The following is a 12,336-nucleotide window of genomic DNA, read 5'->3' on the forward strand; positions in this document are numbered from 1 at the left end:
ACTTCAGGAAAGAGAGAGAGATATATATATATATATATATATATATATATATATATATATATATATATATATATATCTCCATATATATATATATATATATATATATATATATATATATCGCCTTGATTATAAGATTTTTAGAATTCTCAGTAGTATTATGTCGAAATAAGGTGGACACGGAGACACTCCTTCCACTGAATCAAACATTAAACACTATAATAATTTTCTATCTATATATTTTATTTTCTAAATTATCAGGCAATTAAAATCCATTTTACAATTGCACAAGCATTGGCAGTAAACTAAAAAACTAACTAAATGCAAATTATTCGGTAATTATAGGTAATAAATAGGTCCTTAGTTTTAACAAGGAAAACAAAAACCAAAATAAATATTAAATTCTCTTTTATTAACTTATGTATCACAAAGTATAAATGTACGATTACCCTTTAACATATTTACAGCATGTCGATGTTAGGTACCTATATATGTACATAAATTATGTGAATAGCCTTGGATTCCTGAAAACTTTACAATAACTGAAACCTGGAAAAATTATAACCTGAGAAATCATCAAATATTTTGAACAATTTGACTTTTGAAAGAATTTAAAGAAAACTTTTTTAGAAAACTATAAGACTTGATGACTTTTCAGGCGCTTTGCACTTAAACACACATAAGACAGAATCGGATTACATTACAATTTGATTTACATTGCATTGATGTTTATAATCTTTATGATCTAAATAGAAAAAAATAACTTCGATGTAATTTCCCATATACTTTATATACTTCATTTTGCCAAATAAATAAGGGTCAAGATATAGTATTAGGATTAGCAATGGAGATGTGAATTTGTCTATATACCTAATATAAAGTAAGCCCCTACTCCATCGACGATTCAATTTACTCGTTATGAAAACGTAGATACATAAACAATATGATTACAATAATCTCGATGTGATGTATTTCAATTACTTAAAACCAATCATTTTCAGTACCTCCAAAAATTCTTTAAATCGTTTCCTATTATAGTTACCTAGCAATGACTTTGTATGTGTATTCAGTCATCAGCTGGTCACACCAATAACTTTTTACCCGCCGTACTCAGAGTCATAATGGTTAACAATCCTTAGCAATCGTCTTCGAAACAAAATCGTTACCAAGGAATAGCGTAGTACCAAGTAACCTTAAATGTCTCTGAGTACGATGGTAATCTTTTACCTACTTAATGGCGTAATACCTACAAGGAAATTAATAATCTTACGGCCAGTCTGAATAACCTTTCTTTTGGTAAATCTTTGACATAAGCTGTCAAAATTATGTGGACGAGGAATCCTTAGTGAGGTGACCAGTTCCACGAAAAATGAGGCGTCTGCACTGATGACGTCACTATTCTAAGTAGTACCCCCTCAACCTCCTACGACAAATCCTAAATCTTTAGTAAAAAATCTACGGACAGATGATAATAATATGTTATTGAGACTGACTGTCAGTTTATTTATTTACTACATTATTCCGTCGATCTTATGTGCGTAAACATATTTGACGTACTTCGTCAAATCGAAAGATAAATTTATATTACATATTATTAAGTGTTAATGTATGAAATTACCGATGTCAAATCATTCAGGTGCGTATATTTGCTACAAAGATATTATGTAATAAATAAAGGCAAAGTTTTACTTGTGAGATTCCCTATATGATTAGAGAATTCTAGACTAGTCTCCTTAATTGTCAGATAATACATATTTAATACGAACACTTTTCAACAATAGGTACAAATAAAAATAGTTTCATGGAATGTCACAAATTACTCAAGATGAGAATGGCTTGTGCTGAAAAGTTTTTGTTTTTTTTATAAATGCAACGGTAATTTCATACTTTAACCATTTTATGATACTTTTATTGTTCATGAAAAATGATGCTCTCTTTTTTTCAAATAACACAACAAAGAGATGCAGATAAGCGTTCAAACGGCAATTTTTTAATACAAATTCAGACAACAAATTTGACAGCGCTAAAACTTAACCATTTCTATCGATGTCTACCAGAAACATCCTAATTACATGTTTACAAATGGAAATACTGGCTCTATCTTAGTCCTACCATATCCGTGCCCGAATATATAGTCAAGAATCGTTATCGTTTAGAATCCTACAGACTTACAGTAATCGGTTTGAATAAATTACAACTACTATCACTACTGAGCTACGTATACAATTAACCTATAACTAATTGAGCTTATAGTCTCGTCGGGTACCGCGGCGGTGTCCGGGCAATTTTCGACTCTCGTCTTTTGTACTTTAGCCAGATTATCGATTGCTTTAACTCATCAGGATGATGCAACATTGCTTTTAGTGACACGACACTATCGTGCACCATCGTATCAGTAAGAATCGATAATGACATGTAATTTATGATCGATATAAAGCACGTTTCGTGCCAACTGCTATTTGTTTGTTAGGGCTATGTGGCAGAGCCGACGCGTCACCCGTAACAAGGTTAGATTAGTATTTGTAATTAAAGGAATTCTTGTGAGTACACATAGTGTATTCACTCGGTGCGATGAGATTCTTCAAACTAGGGGTACCAAGGAGGCGATCATTGCGACGCGACTGCGCCCGCCATCCTTTGCCGGACATCGCCGAGCGCGGATCCATTGCTGAAGCCGTTGAGTAGAGGCAGCATCCTTTCTTTCGTATCTGACTTCAAGGCCTCTGCCTCAACCTTTACTTTGGCTTTTTCTCTCTGCAAAAGAACAACAATCAATACATTAGAGTTAATGCGATAATTATGTTAATCAATTCTGTCGTCTACCGCATTAGTCTATAAATCATTATGGAACATCAGATACGTGATAATTGTAGAAAATATCATCAACAGCTGGCATTTACTTATACAGAGGCGAAGTGTTCTTTGTTTCTTTATGTAAATTATAGACTATAGTGTTATTGTTCCGTCATGAAACACGCTTAATTACATTTAATCTGTAATGTATACAAGTAACAGATGTGTTGATAAGTAGAACTTACTTTGGCTTTCTTGAGGTAGGCCTGTTTGTAGAAGTCTGAGAATAGGTAGTAGAAGAGTACAGCGTGCATGCCGATCCACCAGACGAAGGCGCGAGGGTAGTCGCAGTCGATGAACAACAGCTGGAACGCGTGCAGGAACACCAGCACGAACTGAACCTGCAGGCATAAAAGAAACTTTTGTTATGGCTCACGTTCATATTGAACTAATTCAGTTTATTCGGGCTGAAGACAATTTTTGAGTCCTGATTGAGTGTAGTGTATATCTGAATGTTATAAATGTTATTACCGTGCTTATATGTTATACGTAAGTAGGTACGGACAGTAGGTAATCGCCTTCCCTAGACCTAGCACTAATTACAAGCCAGTTAGGTCGTACGTCACTAGCAGGAAGAGAAGGGTGACGTTTATGTCCTATTCATTGAACCCGTTCGGATCATGTGACGTCACGTAATGGCCTGTCCGTGCCGGCAGCCATGCTCAAGGATAGACGATCGCCCGACTTAACTGATTGCAAAACATTGACATTGGAACCACAACGTAATATCATTACTCTACTGGCCACACGGCCATCGCCGACATGTCAAAATTGTATTATAATAATTTATGAATGAAAATGTATTAGGTATTATCTAATACTACACGCGAGCCGTTCCTAATTATAATGTCAAGGAGGATCTCTCTTGCTTCATTTCTCAAGTTCGGATCAAGATAAATACCTTTACAAATTCCAATTTATTTGCCACTATCTATGCAACTGTTGAATAATTTACTCACATTTGTTATTTTTAGATTGAAAGTCGGTAAGCTTTTGATTTGTCCTTACTTATAGAACAAAGCGATAGAATAAAGTTACTTAGTGAATAATATGACGTTCGATGGACGTTCGAAGAACTCATATTTTTTACTATATTCCTAACTAAGAAGTGAATTAGTGTCATATTATATAGGTATATTAAGAACAGGGGACAAGTGTATTATAGCACATTTCAAGTATGAATTCAAGTTTAGGTTTATAAAGAAAATTTTCACACATTGAATTTGATTTGACCTTAACAGAGTCACACGACCTGGGAATTGAAACTTTGTAAGTCATTTTGTTGATGTTTGATTTGTTCAACATTTTCATTTTATAAAGAAACTTACCATCTGTAGCGCCGTCAAGTATTTCTTCCACCAGAGGTACTTCTGGACCTTAGGGCCGAGGGCAGCCAGGAGATAGTACGAGTACATCACAATGTGCACAAAGGTGTTCAGCATTCCGAAGAAAGTTGAGTGACCGCCTACAAAACAAAATAAACTTCGTAAAGCATTAACATATAAACAGCGGACACTATTACTGTAATATGTAAGTTTATGTAAATCACTAGAAAAACTCAATATGCGTATAAATTTTTATGGATTATTCTAAAGCCTATAATCAGTTATGGCCATAAACCAACAAACTAACCAACCATAATGTTTAAGTACCAACTCCGTTAGACCCTGTGGTATACCTATAAATAGTTAACTGTTAAAAATATACCAGTTTAGTTCAAATAAATGTAGTTTGAAGAAGACAAACAGCGACTGCCCGACCGGTTAGTAGCGGTATTTGACTAAATTACTATGGGACACAATTCACATATCAAGTTCCGTAGTTCTAGAACGTACTTGGGCACCTACAGATTTGCTATGCGAACAAACACTACATGCTTACTTGTCGAGTACTCTTGTCATTTATTACTGTGTAAATATTGTTTTCATGGAACGCGTTTTTATGCGAACATAATCTTTGTTCGAGAATGATACAAGATCATGTTTGATGTGGTCAAATCATACGGAATTGCGGACTTCGTAGAAAAAATATGTTATCGCACTAATAAGTACTTATGTATATCTAACTAACAAACTTCTACGTTACTCGACTCCAGTTAGTACGTAATTCACAGCAAACATAATTAAAATAAATTTTCTATTTAATAAGTAAACTCTACTGAACAATTTATGAAGTATATTCTAAAATATTAAACAAATATGTGAGTGTAGTTAGCAGAGATTGTGTCATCGATTGTTTGCGGTTAATTTGCAGCTAGTTAAGAACATATTTGCTGAACTTTTCAGTTCAGTAACGATGGAAAATATTATGTGGTAATTGTTAGACATTTCACGAGGATGATGACACAATGTGTAATGTAAAATTATTATGTAAAGTCACGCCATTTTAATTTCCCGCAACAGTGTATCAAACACCTAAATTATTTTAAATATATATCAACTTAATTTGTACAATATATTAATAATATATATTAGTGTTATGTTCACCTAAAATTTAAACATATATTAACTAGAATTTCAAGCTTAAATGTCTCATGAGACCCAAATATAAAACAAATCCAGGCATTAGTTGTTCACAAGTGACCTAATGCTACAAACTCGTTTGAGTACTTATTTTATTTTTACAATATAACTTATGTAAATGGACAGATGATGCATAGTGGCGTAATAACAGTAACATATTATTATGTTATGAATACTGCGGAAAATACATCTCGGTAATTTCCTTCATTAGTCCAGCTAGTCTAGTCTAGTCGAATAAAAAAGTCGCAGAAAATTTCCAGTCTAGGAATTATATCACCATTAAATTTGTTACACATAAAACTATAATTGTACGGATCTGCTGGAACTATTAATAACTACGGGACGAATTGGTATTCCCAATAATTTTCTTTAGCTCGCATCTAAACAAAGAAACTTTGATAAAAACTGTTGAAGTTTTTCTAGTAATATCAGTGATTGAGTGAAATATAATAGCGCGTATTAGTAATCGTTACGTGAAGATCTTTAATCGTAGATCTTTGGTTTTTACAAACATCAAAGAACTTGTTTATGGGTGCGAACAAATAATACCAGAATGGAGACAATAGAACAAAAAACAGTGTGTACTCTTGTGCACGAAAATATAACGATTTTGTTGTCATTTTTCTTAGTTATTTTCCGTATGGTGATTTATATCGACTTCCTCACTTGAAGTGGATATAAGTACAAATTATAGTGCTTTTAGAAAATTCCTCATTATAAAATTGTGTACCATATAAGTATACGGCAAAAGGATTCTACATTACATGTTATACATGGGATGCTATATTTTTAGACTGGTCCTACCAAGTCAAACTAGGTATTATGGTTCTACGGCACTTAACAGTAATTATCTACGATCTTCTTCTCTATACATTTAGACCTTACCTACGATTTTCTCTATATTTAGACCATATCAGTCCCGTTTTGGGGGACAAAACCATAAAAACGCAGGATGAATATTCAAAAATTAGAGTTAAATGGAAAGCTTTTGCAATATATAAGACGTAGCGATCCAACTGACCATATCAATTAAAATAGCCGATTGCCTTGACATTTTTAACAGCTGATAATCTTAGTAGGTATAACGTGATTACTTAAAATGCATATAATACGTTTTCATTTATTACTGCAATTTTGCTGCAATGTGTCTAAATGCATGATTTAAATGCTAATGAATCAATATTGTTAATATGATAATTGTACTGTAGAATGATGCCGTGTTAAACGGTTACAAGTAAATAAGATATTGTTTATTTCCCTCAAACGGGTAGGCAAAACCAACATATTAAAAAGTAACAAACTTTTTTCAGATTCCTACTAATAATAGGGAGAACCTAATATCAAATACCCAGTACAAATATATGCCCTTGTCAAAAAATTCAAATTCATAACACTTTATCTTAAACGAGAATTAACCACAAAATCCCACACAATGGGCAGCCGTACTAACGAATTAACCGACAAGGTTATATAATACTAGTATTATGTATACAGTATTACGATAGGTAGTTAAATAAGATTTCAATAGACTGACCTGGTGTGAACTTGACTCCGAACCACACTGACATCGGCATGATTCCGTGGTGGATCACATGGAGCTTCGACACGTGGTCAAACTTCTTGCGCATTACGAAGAAGATCTGAAAAGAAATAAGGTTTTATTTAGTCCCTCAGTAGGTAAGTATAGTCGACAAAATTATCTCATGACCCACTTTAATTATAAGAATGTAGTACGATTATGTAAGTATAGTATCGCACTCATAGTATATAGTATAGTACTCATCTGTGTACCTACATTCAATGAAAATAAATTATTTCTATTCTATTCCATAGTGTAAGTTAAAAGAAAATTAAGAGGGAGAAGAGAGAGAAGGAGCTTCGCAGAAGCGCGTAGACGCTGTGTAGGTATATTCCAATTCATTAGACGCTACGCTCAAAAATTAATACAATTCCTCGAACATACGTCAGACCTATGTAATTAAAGATGTTTAATATATACTTAAGATATATTTACTGCAGATTAAAATCGCAAACATCCATTATTATTTAATTTTATTTATAAAAAAAATGTGTTTGAATGGCGGAGGTGTCACATTTCATTCACATAATCGGCACTGAAGCGTTTTTATATTCATGTTGTACTACGGAATACGTAACAGGTGTTCAAAATAGTATAGTCATCTTTAAAAATAAGTGATTAACGATGATTTTACACTTTTTTATGCCTCGCTAATAGGAAATAAAAACTACGATACAATATCGTTGAAAAGCATAATGTACTCGCATTTTTTAAGCTTAGTGGTAAGTGCGAATCTGTTTTTTTATTAATGTTAGTTCGTCTCACGCTTTGGAAATTTGATACTATGTAATATGAGTACATATACATATACTTACTATATCATGTTTTTAAGCAAATTAACATGTTTGTGGGTCCCGGATATCAATAACAATCATAATGATTTGTCAAGAAACCGAACTTTATGATTCGTAAATAGCTATATAAAATCATTTCCCAATAATGATATGCAGATATTTTAATTCGAAATTAAAACCTGAAACAGGACCTACGCCTTACATAACACGGCGATCATTAACAAAATAAAACTCGATTATCCGCTCTGATATCTAAGATTTTTTCTATAAAAGCTAAAATAAAAAACAAAACCTGATATCGAATAAAAAAAACAGGATCACACGAATCCGGTTGGGGACCTAAAATATATCACATCATATGTTAATCGTCCGAGGAACTTGAATATTAATTACCGAATAGATTTTCACAAGGCTTGTTTCTAGTAAAGATGTTTGTCACAGTCGTTTGAATATAAAGTGTCATTAGCCGACGGTATAGAGAATCCGTTACAATACGAACTTTTGACCAGTTCATTAAGTTCAACAATATGGCGACGTTTATCAAGAAACATCTTGTACTAAGAGCGACGATGATGTTGAATCAAGGATTGAACATAAACAAACAGTACTATTAGTATGAGTTTGCTTTATGTTGAACGAAAACGAAACGGGAGTGCATTCGGCGCTCTGATTAGTTATTTTATTCGAGCCGGCCAATCGGAGCACCGAACCCGATTCGATTACTTTAAACGAAAAGCAAACAGATTCTAAGGGTACAGACCTAATATTAGACCGGTACACAATAACATGTACATAAGTAAAGGTGTTAAAACTAGTTCGTAATGTACGGAAGTAAATATTATAGATGTAATCAATGGACAACTTCGCCTTGACAGTGATAATATAATAACTAGAAATTACAATATTCAGGCGCTAGTTAGCGAAAGAAGGCCACTATTTAGAGTTCAAACTTAGTACACGTTGATTATTAGAGCGTGCAAGCGAAAAATTTCGCAATCATATGACAGGGCCAACCACTTATTAATGTTTGATAAAGGATATCTGACTTTGAAAAAATATTCCTTTAATAATTTTATATCTTCAAATATTGTTTAATACCAACAGGAAAAAAATTGTTGTCTTTTAATCATTTATAATTATTTAAGCAAGTTAAAGTTTCCCCAGTTACGTTAGACATAGTCACAATTATAAAAGCTTCTGTTACAAGATGTTATTCGATACTATTGATTCTTTTAAATCAAAGAATTGACCGAATGCTAAGTTTATGAGCAACTAATTGGCGAAAAAAGCCAATAAATTACTTCAATAATAGTAAGGACAGAAATAGATATTCCATTCGGTTATTTTATGACATATACAAATCGGAATATATTAAAAAAAAAAACAGTAAACTACATATATTGATATATAAAACCACATAATAAGTCACTGTTGCCACAAAACTTGACAAGTTTAGTGCGGAATTTATAACCAATCATTTCTGTGTCAGTAAACACATTTATTCTTATTAATGAAATGTTAATTTATGTGTAAATGATTCAAAAGTATACTATGGGTTTTTTGAGCTTCCTATTAGAACGAAACACCTGGCATTCAAGGGGTCAAATACGAACGGTCACTGGATAAAGGATGTTTGATTGTATGAACTTACCGTATCGAAAAATTCTGTGAATTTCGAGAAATAATACCACCAGCAACCGTGGACTGTCTGTAAAAGAAATAAAAAAACATTAATATTTAAATAAATTATACGTATATTATATATTTTAATACGCTTTATAATCTACAATTATATGTATATTACTGAACCTATATCTACACCTACATAAAAATAGGAATCACTGCTCTAGAATTCCTTTTATACATATAATACTAATCGATTCTTCTACTAAGAACCACTTGGACCAATGTAAGTACACGGTAAGTTTACATCAAAGTAAATACCTAACTACTTACAAGTTGACGCACTAGATATAATAACTTAGAACTACAAAAGAATATCAATTACTTCGATATAGTATGTTACATAGGAAATAATAAATGTAATAACATGCTAAGCAGTAATCATAGCCACATGTAATTGTATTATTGGAAATTTATTGTTGTATCTACTTTAATAATACCTAATATATGATTAATATAAGTATATAATAAGTAGAACTGCATCATAATGACTGTTTTTCCCAGAAAGGATGGACATAAGTGAATGATACATGTACTTTTTGCCGGATGAATCTTGTAGGTATACCTATACTCTGAAATACTCATGGAGGTAACGAGCAAAACATACTCGTACTATTACTAAAAGTAAAAAAGCTATACCTAAAGATTTTGTTACAAAAAGACTGCAGGTCATATTGTAACACAGTTTTTTTTCTACGACAAACATCACAACAAAGTAATGATATATCCGTAAACTCTTATTATGTCGTGTAAATACATATAATTGTAATGGTACAGAAAAAGCCGGCGGGTACATAGGCACTGCGTACGGTAATTACATGCCAATGCGAATGAACTTGAAGGCAAGCAACCTCGGCTCACCTAACACATGTAATCTATGGACAACTAGCCTTAATTGATGCAACTATGCAAAGGTACTATCGACTAACTATTCAGTAAAGTATAACAAAATAAAAACATAATATAAAATTATTTTTATCCTCGTAGACAAATACAAAAAAAAAAGCTACGTAACATAATTATTTGTTTGCAAGTAGGTATTTTGCCGATTGTACTTATGCAATGAATGGAAGTGTTTTTCTAGATGAGACGTCATCATAGTATTTATTACTGTAATTGAGTTTCAATAAAATATTCCATTACTTATTTATTTTTTATACGTACGACGTAAACTATAGTGCCTAAACCATTCAATGGGAGTTATACAGGTATTAAGTTGTAATATAATCACATGACTATTCAAATCGATTGATTACAACAAAGGCTTAGTGATTCATACAATGTAATGACAATTAAATTGTATAAAATAAACATGTAATTACCTAGTATACATTTTTCTCGGCCTCTACCGGTTAATTCCTCGCATAAAGGAACTACTAAGTTCAACATACAAGTTGTAAGTACTAGCGGATGAGGCTCTATGGTTAGATAAATGTAGATGCACTAATTAGTTGAATTATATCTAATTATTTTATGCTGTCCTTAAACCTATCCGGTTGTAATTGCAATTAAACATACACTACGTAGGTGAGAACATAAAATTGCCATTCACATAATGTTGTTCAATGAAAAAATTCTGCCTTTGAACGTAAACATTGCAAACAGGTTTAGGAAAGTGATTATCGAAGGTTTTCTTACCCGCATCGCTTCTGGAGACCTCGAGTAGTCAACAGGCTGACACCGAAAACTGTACGTGGTGAACCAACCGCTCTTCAAACTCTAAAACAAACATCCACACATCAGTTTATAGAAATCCCATACACTCAAGTATGTATTAAGTGAAATAATAAATATATTTACCTCGTAGAACAACCATACACTGAATATCACTTGGAACAAGTTGTAGAATATCAATATATTTTTCAACTCGAACGGTTTTCTATTTTCCATTAACTTCGGGCCCAGCACCTGGCAAAAAGGATTATTGTCATGTTAGCGCTATTCTTAAAAAAAAAAAACAATATCAAAACAAGTGAATGATCGTTACGTTCAAATGTCATGTTGTTTAATTGGAAGGTAATATTACGCAAGCCAGTACTAATAATGGCGGCAAGTTCCAGTGGAAAACATTCGTAATGATGCTTAATTTGTCTTCCGTGACGCGATATCAATTGTTAATCGATCCAAGTGACGCAAAATCATTATACTAACATATTACCGTAGCTGCAGTATAACATCGTACTTACTTTGACTGTGAACACATAGGTGAGACATATCGCCAGCGTGGGGAAGGGCGACGACATCAGAAACCAGTCTTTCACCCTCTGGTCACTCTTGTTGTCCATCAAGTCATGGTAGCCCTCGACTAGCCTACTCAGCGCCTCCATTTTCACTGCAACAATCACAATAACTTATTTACAAAACTTGCTTTACGAACTCTAAGTAAACACGATCACATTTTTTTTTTGTTTGGATTACATTAATTTTAAAGGTGCGTTCACACCGTACCGCGATTGCAGAATGAACTGTTTTGGACATAATAGTAAGTTTGGCCGCTCACTGCCGAGCGTCAAGTTTATCGAATGTCAGGGTGGACCAGGTGCCGAACCGATTCGCCAATCGTCTCAGCGGAGCATGTCGTGCTCAAATTAATGGTAATATCTTAATAGAGGTGAACCAAAATTCGGATTAACATAAGTACCTATTAATATTTTTTTTTTGAAATTAGCAGACCGATAGAATGTGTGGAATCAATGCGACCGTAGCGTTTCGCTGTTGACAGCGAACTTATTTGCACCCGAAATATCCGCCGCCGACGACACGACTGGCAGTCGTCTAGTTAACTCGGTCGGCCAGCACTTGTCCATAACAAGTCTTGACCCTCAACCGCTAACGACTAGTTCATTACATAAACAATTATCAGCTATGGCACGCAGGCACGACAGGCTTCTATTATATTTGACAGTTC

At 33.3% G+C, this 12,336-nt stretch overlaps 1 protein-coding gene across 2 annotated transcripts in view; it reads right to left on the reverse strand.

Moving 5' to 3' along the window:
* Positions 1-388: 388 nt before the first annotated feature.
* The window catches only part of LOC118280831 (elongation of very long chain fatty acids protein), a 30,443-nt gene continuing 18,495 nt past the window's right edge, over positions 389-12,336 (reverse strand). The window contains exons 1-9 of one of the 2 annotated variants that reach the window (XM_035601217.2): positions 12,070-12,220; positions 11,615-11,760; positions 11,229-11,336; positions 11,067-11,147; positions 9,397-9,453; positions 6,907-7,012; positions 4,179-4,315; positions 3,036-3,191; positions 389-2,751 (exon numbers count right to left, since the gene is read on the reverse strand). In XM_035601217.2, the coding sequence (XP_035457110.1) occupies positions 2,605-2,751; positions 3,036-3,191; positions 4,179-4,315; positions 6,907-7,012; positions 9,397-9,453; positions 11,067-11,147; positions 11,229-11,336; positions 11,615-11,755 (933 nt within the window). In that variant the 5' untranslated portion in view covers positions 11,756-11,760; positions 12,070-12,220 and the 3' untranslated portion in view covers positions 389-2,604. Of the gene's footprint in view, positions 2,752-3,035; positions 3,192-4,178; positions 4,316-6,906; positions 7,013-9,396; positions 9,454-11,066; positions 11,148-11,228; positions 11,337-11,614; positions 11,761-12,069; positions 12,221-12,336 lie in introns of those variants that run through there. The other variant, XM_035601214.2, reaches the window with a different exon arrangement.

The sequence above is a fragment of the Spodoptera frugiperda genome, chromosome 20 (genome assembly GCF_023101765.2).
Source record: "Spodoptera frugiperda isolate SF20-4 chromosome 20, AGI-APGP_CSIRO_Sfru_2.0, whole genome shotgun sequence".
Lineage (NCBI taxonomy): Eukaryota > Metazoa > Arthropoda > Insecta > Lepidoptera > Noctuidae > Spodoptera > Spodoptera frugiperda.